We start from the raw sequence: 13,441 nt of genomic DNA on the forward strand, positions 1-13,441 counted from the left end.
TATTATTTGTCGCATTAGTTTTTAATCTCGAAAAGTTGAAAATACTATTTTCCCCCGACATCATGACTGACAAAAATGTTTTTTAAGCTTCAGCATCGGTAAAGAATACGCAAAAAATCGTTGGAATCTTACGACTAGAGCTGCGTGTTGTACAGATTGAATTAGATGATGAACATTGGATACAGACTGAAGCGAATGAATCTGAGGAGAATTACGACAGAAGTCATTAACGAAGCGTGACCGGTGGCTGTTAAACGTAATCTGTTCAGCTGCTGAATTTCAGATTTCAATGAGTATAATTCACTATTCACATTCGCATCAAGTAACTATTTTTGAACTTACGATTATACGAGTGACACAAATTTTCAGAATTCGAATCGGTAGAACAAAAACATAACTTGAGTCATTATTTTTTGTAGCTTAATTTCTTCGCAGATTAATACATCGCTGGTTTTCGAAACGGATACTAAATATGGATCTTGGATATTATGCACGAATTGTGTAATTCGGATGTTTTATCCGAATTTTTTGAAGTTATACTTCTTGAGGCGCGTTATGAAAAACTGATGAGAGTGAAATTTCAGGATGCGCGCGCATCACTGTAACACAAAACTGTAACACAAAATTAACAGGATGAAGTTGCCCACTCAACCGAATTCATGCGCGCGCATCACTGTAACACAAAATTAACAGGATGAAGTTGCCCACTCAACCGAATTCATTAAGTCTCGAAAAAAAGCTAAATATTTATCTACATGGTTTTAGTTTTTACAGTCACAACACGTGTTTTATTTTCATACAAGTGCGAATTATATATGTGGCAATGAAATATATTCAGTAGTGATTTAAATTGAATATTTGGATTAATATTATTTACTATTTGTGAATATTAGTGAAAAAATTGTGCTAAAATACTTTTTCAAGTGCTCCAATATAATTGAGGTTAGTTGTCCGTATGTATTATTTATTGATATAAATTAAAATATCATTATTTAATATAATTAATACTAAATATTATTAAATTATCAATGTTGAATATTTATTATTGGTTTTTTAATATTTACAAAATAAAGAAATAAATTTAATAGAACATTTAATAAAAAGTTCGTGACAAAAATTTAATAGATCATTTAAATATAATGTAAGACATCCGTTATTTGTTTTATTGTTTTTTATTACATACTTCTTTTCTTTATCATTGTGTGACAGAAGACTTTGACATGTTGTGTATTTTTTAATGATGCCAAAGAAGTATAACTTCTCACGTGCGTACATAAGTACACGCACCCATTTTTTTAATGAAATAAGCTAATCGTTATTCAGCGTTCCTCTCTTATTATAACTGTAATGAAACCCTCGTTCCTATACACGCAATTGATTATCGTCGACTTTACTCGCACGTGTTTAGGGTTTCGAACCCTTCTCATACGCAGAATATCCGGGATCTCAAAGGGTCGAGAAGGAATTGCAGAACAGTCTCGAGTTACCAATTAAACAACTGGAGGTTTGATCCGATGTTTACCATCAATACGATCTCGTGTTTGAATTACACCGGAAACCAGGATCGTTTCCCCCATAGTCGGGAATGATTGTAACCCGGTGAACCACTCGGGATTATAATTAGACGTGTAATATTGACGAGGAAATAGTTAAAAATTTGTAAATCGATTCGCTTAAGAAAAGCTGAAATCACTAATAACAATAATAATAACAATACCAGTTACCGTGAAAATTTTTATTCTCCCGGTATTTTCTGGCTCCGATTTCTATTCGCAGTTTGGCCAAAAAAAAAAAAAGTTACAATCGAGTAACGATTTAGTTTGCCAATCGGCTGATTGTATTACAGCAATTTTCTACAGCTTCTATTTCATTCAACGTATTCCCGGAGAGGAATTCGCGAGTTGAAATCAGACTTCAAATCATTTCCATCGCATTAGATTCAGCCAACTAGAATCTCGTTATTTCGAACTTGTGTTACTATACAGTGCAGGGAAAATGGTATTCTGGCTCTTTATTGCGCGGCAAATTACTTTTACGAGTAATTCTTTTCACTCGGCGCGATTGCCTCTGAAACGCGTAGACAACATTATAAACAACCCTCACGAATATTCGTCGTAACTTCGGGTTTGCAAAATATTGGACGAATTGTATTTTTGAAATTTCGAGAATCGTCGTTTCGGGCACCGAATGGAGTCCAAAATTAAATTAGATCCGTACGAACTGAATTTTTTTTTTTTCAAGATTTGCGTGTCCGTAGAAAGCAGAGAAATGAGATTAGTTTGAAAAATATAATAATATGCACTTTGAGAGAATTTCAAGTACGTTATTATCAACAGATAATTCATTCATGAATTTTTCCATCAACACTGAATAATGAGAATCTTTTTCCGACGAGTAAGAATTTACTCTAATGGTGAAATAATTTGCAATATAAATAATCAAGGACAATGACAAGTCAGGTAATAATTATATCTGACGATAAACGTTTTTAGTACGCAATTTGAACTAAACACGCAGGCAGGTTTCATTGAAGACGAGGATACAGCTGCTCGGAAATTTAGATCGCATAAAAATACTAATCTTAATTGCAGCGAGAATTAAATTAAATTTAAATGAAAAACGCCGACGCCTCGTCATCAGAGGCGAAAGCGAGCTTGGCTCGAAATGAGGTCAAGCTTTATTTTCCAAATTCACGAGAGACAGCGATTTTCGTACATCATTAATAAAGAGATTAAATTTAGATAGATGAACTTGCGCAACTGCGGATATTTCAGCTAAGAAGAAGCGACTCGCGATCTTCAATGAAATTCGATGGTCATTCTTACCAGACCATTTATCCATTCACTTTTCTTTCTAGTTTGACAATTTTAATGTATATTTTCCATTCTCTTGTATTTGATTAATCAAATCTACGGACCTACCCAAAAATTCTATGTTTCATTTTTGTTGGGATTAAAAATGCTTCGCAATATTGTTTATTTTCAATCATTCTTTGAACATACAAAGCTTTAAAGAATATCGGTCATGATTTTTGTAATAAAGCTTTCATTCGAGGATCGTACAGATTGAAAACGTAAATGGGAATATAAATTAATTTCGTGATAATTAATACAACGAAATCGACTTTCTGCGATCGATAATCGAAAACCTTGACGTACCCCGTTTTACAAGGAAAAAAAAAAATGCGTCGATCGATCGTTCGTTTCAACAGAATAACAATTTTCTGTCGAAAATTCACCGGCGAATAGCAATATTGCAAAGTGAGTTTGATAGGAAGAAAAACGATCGACAAAAATTCAAGTTCTTTCCCTGCTCTCGGATATCAGAGGAGCATTAAAATCCCCGACTTGACTGATCCACCTCTGACGGAATACCGAATGACCCAAATGTAAAGCACGTAATCCTTAATCCGACGGCTCCAGAGCTTTCTCGGTGAAAGCTCGAAACTCATTTCAACCATAACGGGCCTCAAAATCAGATCCGACGTCATCCCGTGTAATTTTCGCACACCCATTACTGCTGACCTGAATCAACAATAGTCGGGATGATACGAGCGAAATGGGGGTCCTTAACATTCTAGTTTCAACATTGTAACGTATGATCGTGGATCTCGTCGTGTCGTTTAAAGCTTTGACTCGTAGTTTTAATAGTATTCTATGTATACATGTTTTACATTCATTTTTTGTATGTTTAGAGAACTTTTCAAGATATTTCTATGCAGTTTTTTGGTAGCTCTGACAGTATACTGATAGGTTTTCAATACGAGAGAATACTTGTTGCGATGTAACGTGAGTTATTATTGTTAGAAACAAATTGGTTGAAAAATATCATGAAACTTGAAAGAATAATTCATATCTAAGAAAGTTACCCCTCTACACGTGTACATGTTTTACATAAATTATAAGTTTTTGGGCTCGGTGATTACGAATCTGGAATTGCATTTAAAAAATTCAAAATGACGGATCCAATATGGCGGGTGAAAATTTTAAATTCGATCAAATTTGGAGAAAAAAATTGGTCCGGTGATCTTTGGGGTCACTGATTGCGAATCTGAAATCAGATTTTAAAAATTTAGTATAGCGAATCCAGTCCACGACCCCTGCATTGAGTTTTTTGACCGTATTCGATCAAATCTGAAATTTTCCTCCACCATATTTGATCCATCATCTTGAATTTGCAAAATCTCATCTCAGCGATTCCGAAAAACGTTGCATAAAATTGTATGATCGGATTCGATCAAATTTGAATTTTTCATTCTCTCTATTAGTTCCGCCACATTGGATTTGCCATCATGAATTTTTGAAACTCTATTTCAGATTTGTAATTTGCGACCCCGAAGGCCACTGGATAAAATTCATTGACCGTACTTTATTATGTTTGAAATTTTAGTCCGCCGAATTGGATCCGCTATTTAGAATTTTTGAAATCTGATTTCAAATTTGTTATCAATGACCCCAAAAACCGTAAAATACATCTTGTTATGAAAATTGACTTGACGCAATAATGTGCGAATGAAAAGAATAATTCTGTCTGGGTCGTGATAGTTCAGCCTTGCGGAATTAGAATAAGCGAAACGAAGTTTTTACCACCATGATTATTTGCGCTCGGTTCTTTTCTTTTTTTTTTTTTTTCACGAAATTGGCAATTTTACCGCATTACCACAATAAAATGACAATCATGCGTGTAGGCATCAATTTTCCGTTGATTTTTCCATGATACGACAGCATTTTTTCCACCGTTATATTTTTTTGCTCCGTTTCTTTCTTTCTTTCTTTACTTCTTTCAGCAAAACAGGAAACCCTTTGTGCGTCGATTGCTTTCATACCGTCTGATTGTGCGAATTCACTCAGGGGTGAACGAAGCCGCTTTCTCGCACATTCTGATTCGTCCATACACGAACAGAATCGACTGGAGGTTGATTTATACCGCGATTGGTGGATGGAAAATTTGAGCTGTCGATGACAGAATCAACGTCGCTGAAACACGCGAAAGAACATTTTTACACGAGAGAAAATTGCTAATGAGACGTAATCTCTTCAAGGAAGTTGGTTCGGCTGAATTGTAATTAATTTCACAAGTATTAATTTTTCGCTGCCCAATCTCCTCTACTAGATCCAAAAAATCACTGAGAATTCGTATTTGGTTCAGTTGATTCGAATACATCAAATTCAGCTGTACATATTGAAATTTTGCATTTTTTCTTCCATGGAAAAATGATTTCCATAAACTTAATAACCATTAATAGACTATTGGAATAGATCATTTTTTTCACCACCAATAATTTTTCCAGCTTCGCAAATATTCTTGAATTCTATTAAACATTCGATGGACTGATGAAAAAAAATTCATTCTATGATAAAAGTTCGTGTTATTTTACTAGTTTTTGGTACAGTTATTTAGTTTGTCGAGGCGAATAATTGTTTAGTTGAAACTTGAAATTTCTTTACCCAAATTAATTTATTGGATTCAAATAAACCTGTTTTTTAACCAGGCTAATCTGATTGATTTTTTTCTTTTTGAAGGCAAAAAAAGTCGTTTTACAGTGTTGGCTATTATTACTATTACTTTTTAAGAAAAGGAGACTTGTACATAAGTCCAAACCGTTGTATTGTTTAAGAGTTTCTCTAGCGTTTATAATTACAGGTTGTAAAAATTGTAACTTTAAAGAGAGCGAGTTGGGCTGTGTTACAAAAATCTCTGTTTAACCTGCAAATACTGCTTTCCGCGGCAAAAAAATTACAACTTCGATTCTTTTCAAGAAAAATACAAAAAAAAAAAAACTATTTGGTTTCAAGATATCTTTGATCCGTAAAATAAAAAAATGCGTCGCGGTCTTCATAAAACGAATGAGAAAGATGGTTAGGGCTTGTAATAAAATAACTTCTTTTGGTTCGAGAAATTGCTTCTATTATAAAACTACAAGAACACTTGCATGGATTCCTTTCTTCATTTAGAAACTAGTGGTAATCGGTAAACTACAGGTTAATAAAAACAGTTCCGACTCTAGATTGTATAATTTACGTACCTACAAAGCAGCGAATAGAAACTTCCGGTTTCAATGGCCAGAATTCAATACCGGAATTCAACTTCTTGTTCGCAAACTAGCCGAGTGTACTGTACGTAATACATGTCTATGCATATAAATATATATATATATATATAATTTTATGTCTACTTCTCTTCGTGTAACGTTCGTTCTGGTGATACAGCTGCAATTAAATCCGACGAGGACTTTACGGTATAGTGCAAAAAACCGAATTATTGAGTGTTAAGTAATTCCTTAAAAATAATATCAATTCATCCAACACCACGGAATTTATCGATCAGCAAAATTTAATTTCAACATGTCGTGAACAGAAAGTGACCCGAGTACATCAATAACATGTATAAGCCTGTATTTCAATTCCTTAATTTGAATATTTCCTTTTTTTTTCTCCACGTGTATGACAAAGTTCCGAAAAACCTTCCGTTGTACTAAAATATAATTATCAAAAGCTTGGACACGGAAGAATTAATATTTTCGTTTAATTTAAAGGATAAAAATACCTCGAACAATTTCCGAAAAACATCTGAAACATGTCGTATTAGTTGAATGTAAAAGAGAATACAATGATATAAATATTAATGAGGATGTGAAAGGAGTTCTTTTTTAATTATTACACTCAGATAAATTTCATTTGTTACAATAACTAGAAAAATTCGGTAAAACAGGTATCGGTAGAAAAAAAACTGTTTGAATATTGTTGGAATTAACCATTTTGCGCTATTGCCGATCCTTTTTTGATAATTTCAACGCAAAATCAGTTTCTTCGGTTTACTCTACTTTTTTAGTTAAACAAGGCCATAACGTCAATTTATTCTTGCACAAGCATTCAATTTTCGTAACAGTTGCAAGAAAATCTAGTAACAGTGATCGTAATAAGAAAGAATAGTAACGGACACCAGACTTTCCGATAACAGCTAGAAAACTAATTTTCATTTTCTACCTAGAACTATATTTTTCGATCGTGGTAAAAAATGAAAATAGTTGAGGACTGAGCGGTAACCGGAACTAAAATTTCTCTTAGTGTACTGTCACCCCGCAGGTGATTTACTCATATTACTCATATCATTCAGATTGATTATCTCACGAAAATTCAAACACTCCATCGGCCCAAATTTTTTATTACTTCCGTGCAGCCTTTAGTCGCAGGATTACGCTTTAGAACCGAAGTATACTTTACGGCGGTTTCAAATTTCGTTGGAATTTCAACTGATATGAAATACTTTCATCGCAAACCTCACAGAGGAAGGTTCATCCCGATGGCGATGAATAAAAAAAATTTATGATTGTTTCTGACGAGATAAAACGCGGAAGAATTCGTCCGCAGGAATGTTGCTATGAAATTGTTAGAAAACTTTTCTTTTCACTTCTTTTTCCCGCTTTTCTCAGTCAAATCGCACCGCAAAAATAACTCAAAACCTTGAAGTAAATAATACTTTTGAAAATCTTCTGTACAAATTGGCATTGTGCGAATCAATAAAGCGAATCAACCGGACTTTGTAACGTGTACAAAAAAGTATAAATATTCTCCTAAAAAATTGTTTGCAACTACGTTAATCAGTGTTTTTACAATGGGTAGCCCTTTTTTCTATTCGAATGAAAATCGATCCGGGCAATATTGTAACAAACGCGCGTTACCTTATAATTGAAAAAACGTTACACTTGATTCATAAAAAACAGACTATTTGCCAGTTGTTTTTTTTTTTTTTTTCTATAGCGATAGATAAAACCCTATCACTGTGCAGAAATTTATGGTAATAGCTATTACTGTAGTTATCTTAGAATTAAACGATCCTGTGAAGCTTCAAGCTTAGTGATTACCAGAATTTAAACTCCTATTAAGGTGAGGTTTTGGGATTCGAGCATCGATACAAATGGAAAAGTAACGATTTTCGAAATGTTTTTGACAATAAATTGATCAATGGATGTGCTTAAATACCAGTCATGGCTGGCAACGTACAACAAAGCGATGTGGCAACGACTGTAATTATTGGAAATTCATTTCACATGGACTACGTGTTTTCAATAAAGGAGTTTGAAGTTTGTAGCGTCAACTTAGCGATGTATTTCTAGAAAAAACTCGAGTTACCTGAAATTTCTACTCATATTTTGGAAAATCGACATTCCTTCAAAGTTATATAATTTTAAAGTCCCAAACAAGTGCTTTTTACTTCAACGTTTCGTCATTTCGATGCAATCTTTCAGAAATGTTCAACAATTTATAGAAGCTCTCGAAGTTCATCGGTAATGAATTTTTCAATGTCGCTTATGGACTTTAACGAGCATGAAACATGACGAAAGCTTCGTTGATAGAATCGAACGACGATTTCCGGCCAAGCACGATCCCTCGTGCTTTTTGACACCTGCATGATGAATGCGTTAATCCGCTCCGCGTGCAAAGCACTAAAGCTCACAAGTCATAACCGCGCAATAACACGTCTGTATTATACTTCCATGGTAGTGATTGATGAAATATCGAGTTCAATCTTTCTAGTGAAACATAGTGGCTGAATTTAGTAACGTTAACCCCTGTTTCGTAATTTTACAGTAACTGAGGTAACCGAGTTTTAAAAATATGAATATATTGTTCCTTATTATAATTTACCGCATCGTCAGATTTTCCTAAAATTGGGGAACAACGATTATTTCCGAAACGTGAATCGTTACAGTACCAACGTTACCAACTTCACCTCCATCGTAACATAGAGTTTTTCATGCTCGCGTGATTTATTTTCACCTGTATATTTTTCAAACAAAAGCTCACGCAGCTTTCTCCCTTCTAAACAATCAGGTGAACAAACTTCAACCAGACGCCTCGAAGAACTTGCCTGAATTATTTGAAAATTTTTCGAGTGTTTTGAATGTCCAAAATAACAGCAAGAAATTTCAAAGGTTTCAAAACCGCGTATCGAATCACCCGCGTCATTATCCGAAGCTTTCGAGTCCAAGCTTGCGACGATCGAGAAAGTTGGAGCTGTGCGACAGACGTTGATAGTTTGATTTTCCAACTCTCGACATCGGGTACTCGACATAGGTACGCGAATTCGATGCACGAAACGAAGCAGAATCGAATTCCTAAATGGAATGAAATTTGCGAGAATCCAAACGTCTAGATGAAATTTTTCAGCACGGTGTTATGACAATTTTACGCACCTTGCTTCTCAGCGAGACAATCGACGGTCGTTAGTAGGTGCAGCAGAAACACTGTCCAAAGTCCATCGAGCAGCATAAAAAGCATCTCGCGCTTAACAACGATCACTCGCATGCCTCGGGATTTTCGTTATCGGAACAACGTACCGGCGGTTTGTTTTTTGATTTTTTTTTTTTTTTTTTTTCTTTCTCTTCACCTCAGATAATTCGCGACATGGCGGGAGGCTTTGGCTGATTCGCGAGGCTCCCGGTTTTGGCACTACATGTCAGCCGGCTTCCGGTCGCCGAGCTTCTCGCGCGTGGGTCTGACTGACCTCGTGGGGAGGCGACACAGAACTGCCGCCCAGAGACCGACCGATTCTTTCCGTCGACTGGCGGCCGACGGAGCTTGCAGCCTCGGAGGGCGCAAGCGCGCCTTCGAGTCCTCGACGCCACCCTGAGGGGTGCTTGCAAGCTGATTCGGGGGGTGGGAAGAAGGGGTGAGAAATAAAGGAACGCGTTTTTTAACCGCGCAGTCGATCCGCCAACAATTCGTTGTTGCATGAATTAGTGATAATTGGGCCGAATCCTGTTTTTTGTTTTTTTGTAATTTACTTTTTACAAATTCGAATATTTCACCAAAGTATAATCAGGTCGTAGTTTCTTCTTTTTTCCAATTGCACAATAAATTACAGTTCGTGCATAGATGTTCCAGGGGGGGGGGGGGGGGGACCAGGTGTGAAAAGTAAAGGGAACGCGTTTTTTAACCGCGCGGTCGATCCGCCAACAATTATTCTTGTACGAATAAACACAAATAATTGGGCCTATTCCCGTATTTTTATAATTTACTTGGAACGTATTCGAATATTTGACGAAAATATAATTAGATGACAGTGTCGTCTGTTTTCCAATTGCACGAAAAATAACAATTAATACGATGGATTGAAATTAAGAAAGTTACGATGTCACTCACGCCGAGGTTGTATAGTTTTAATGACGATTGATGACGTCATGGAGTAAAAGAGACCGATAAGAATAATTCACTAGATCGGTCAAGATAGTGTCAAGAAAAACGGATCATTTACTTATTTGGCTGGTTATCAACGAGTCGTGCCATCAAGTTCATCGTATAACCTAAAATAAAAGCTTTCCACTCGTCGCAGGCCAACAAACTTGACTTGATAGTTCTGAATATTAAATATAAATAGACAGCACGGAGTGTATAAATAAAAGTATAATTGGATTTCAACAAAACACGACAAATATTGTAAAAGATATGGAAAAAAACAATGACAATTGAAATATATATTAAAGAGTACACTGAGAAAAATGTCATTTGTTACGGTAACTGGAAAAATTCAGTAAAACAGGTATCGTTAAAAAAAACTGTTTGAATATGGTTGGTATTACGAAAAACGAGGTACGCGTAACCATTTTGCGCTATTGTCGATCCTTTTTTGGTCATTGCAACGCAAAATCAGTTTCTTCGGTTTACTCTATTTTCTTAGTTAAACAAGACTTTAACGTAAATTTATTATTGCACAAGTATTAAATTTTCTCAACAGTTACAAGAAAATATTAGTAACAGTGATCGTAATGAGAAAGAATAGTAACGGATACCAGACTCAATAACGTCGACTGATTAAAATGATTTTCCATTCTCTTTCCTTTTTTTTTTTATGTCAACCGTCGAACTGAATAAGTTGTTCATTAATTACCTGATCGGTAATTTCTTATTAAATTACACTCTCGGAATTCACAGCCTCGCACAGATTTAAATTAGACCGTCTCCTTCGAGTGTTGTTTACCTACTACAGCACTGATCCGCTCACTGTCAAACCTTCCGTCGTGACTATTTATTTTGAATGGAACACATCGTCAGGAGATATATAGCGGAAATGCTGAAATTCAATCGCCTGTGACATCGGAAATTTGTACTTTCAACAAAAATGAAGTAATTTGTCGTTGAAAAGGGTTATTTGTTGTTGATTGCACACACATGTATTGATAAACAATGCGTATGCTATACAATAACTTATGCGATCAATAGCGAATCCCCCCCCCCAAAAAAAAAAGAACTCAACCGTTTTGGTGCATGGCAGCTTAATTCGAATTCTTTTATTGAATATCTTCAGCATGATTTACACCCCGTAATTATTTAAACTTATTGTACGGAATTCACTTATCAGCATTCGAAGTGAATCGCATAGTCCGGTTTGATCAAATTTACATGTAAGTGCAATATCACCGTTTCGTTTCCATTTCTATCGTCAACATAAATGCAACTTTGCTGACATATCTTTAACGAATCGATTGCCGCAATCATCGTGGCAAGATCATCAGAGATTAATTTTTCTACATCGATTGAGAGGTTCAATGCCGTTCAACATCATCTCGAACTTAACCTTCGAAGAACCAAATTGTTACCAACATCACACGTCGGAGAGTTTGAGTTAGTCGGTTTGGAATTGGGAACGTTCCTTGATACCTCCGTATGAAAAATAAAATATCAAATTACCCTGAGCCAAGAAAAAAGAATTCCTCGACAAAATGCAAGAAATCCTACGGCATATAAGCTAAAACGGTACCCTGCAGGCACTTCCACGTCGTTCCCTGCGAACGTCTCGTGCCAAAGCGATGTTCACCGGAGCGAAATTTTCCACTACGGAACCAGCTTCCAGGTGAAGCTGAGAAATCTATAACACATCTCGGAACGAAACTCGGTTCTGGACCAAGTCACACATACGCCTGGAAATATTCGGTCTTCGCTTCGGTCGCTGGAATAAAGGTGCTGTTTCAAAAACGTTCAGATTATCTTGTTATTCCACGAATACCAGTTGCAGTTGCTGGATAATTTTATCTGACAAGACACGATCGTTTAAAAAAAATTCACAATATCCTTTTATCTCATAGAAAGAAGGTCAAAGTGCGTCAAGGTCATTTTTCATTTTAATTCACACAAATTTTTTATCGAATTTCTTTTTTTTTCTTCTTCTTTTTTAGCACGGTGTCCAGTGATCTTGGAAATTTCATTGAATTTTGCTTTTCCTTGAAAAGTCCTTGAAACTATCCTTGAATTATTCTTGTGTCCTGGAAATATTCGATTTTTAATGTCCTTGAATAACCTGAAAATGTCGTTGAATTTGTTAAGGATTTCTTACGCCATATTTAAACCGGAAAAATAAAAATTGCCTGGGCCAAATGATTTTTTTTTTTTTTTTCTAAACAATGGCGAAAAAAAAAATTCTCGCGCGAACTTGAACTGAATTTCACTTTACAACGGCAGATCTTTTTGTCGTTTCAAAAAATTTCCACTGTTCAATTGAACCCACAAAATTTTTTGCATTGCCTCGATGAAACATTAATCATAGCGACAACAGATTTTTTTATTTTTTGATATCTCGTCAACCACGAATATTTATTTTATCAAACCAACAAGTCTTTTTTTTCTCAGTGTATTAAGAATCTCTAGTTTTCATTGTTACTTTTATGACTAACCAGATGACAATGAGGTTAACCTTATCTTTCTACCTTATCTAAATGAATTTGAAGATAAATAATATTATTTTTTATCTGTATAATAATACTAGCTATATTGTGAAACACTTGCGAGAAGTCGTCGTGCTTCACTGATATAAAATAATGAATATCTGTACTCGAAAAATTGATGTAACATTTATTTCAAAACTCGTATAATATAGGATATCGTCGACGAATCTAACACCCCACTATTCAAGGTCATTTAAGGTTGAATAACCCGAGATGAAGGATAAGAAAAGAAACGCAACATGCGAAAGAATATCGTAAAAGTATTATCTCTATTTCCCAGCCTTCGATATTTCCACTCTATATAAGATGATGTTTGAAGTGATGCCTTCGAAATAGCAAAAACTCTTCGGCTTACGCTATAATGTTTTGTTTTTCGATTTCCCGAAGGATATTGGACCGCGAACGATCTTGAATAATAGATTATTGAATTTCTTTCAACACGTGCGACGATACTACGTAGTACCGAATAAAAAGTGATGTTCCAATATGAAGTAGGAAAATCACAATGACCTTGAAATCTCTGGGGGTCATTCTGGCAAAAGAAATCCGTGGAATTTCCATGTAACCAAACCCACTTTAACTCAGATCTCATTCGTGTAACGGTGGATTGAATTTTGGTATCGAATCATACGGTTCATGTTGCAATTAGTCTAATAATTACTTCTTGCATGCGTATTGATGCTCCGGTATCTTAATCCGAACTGAAAATCGAACATCATG

General features: G+C 35.4%; 1 protein-coding gene across 2 annotated transcripts in view; it reads right to left on the reverse strand.

Moving 5' to 3' along the window:
• The window catches only part of hig (hikaru genki), a 60,781-nt gene extending 51,243 nt beyond the window's left edge, over positions 1-9,538 (reverse strand). For both annotated transcript variants that reach the window (XM_046634962.2, XM_046634960.2), the window contains exon 1: positions 9,197-9,538. Coding sequence is in view for 1 of the 2 variants with exons in the window: in XM_046634960.2 (XP_046490916.1) it covers positions 9,197-9,308 (112 nt within the window). In the remaining variant the exon portion in view is untranslated. The remainder of the gene's footprint in view (positions 1-9,196) is intronic.
• Between the last annotated feature and the right edge of the window lie 3,903 nt (positions 9,539-13,441).

Source organism: Neodiprion pinetum, chromosome 7 (genome assembly GCF_021155775.2).
Source record: "Neodiprion pinetum isolate iyNeoPine1 chromosome 7, iyNeoPine1.2, whole genome shotgun sequence".
Taxonomy (NCBI): Eukaryota; Metazoa; Arthropoda; class Insecta; order Hymenoptera; family Diprionidae; genus Neodiprion; species Neodiprion pinetum.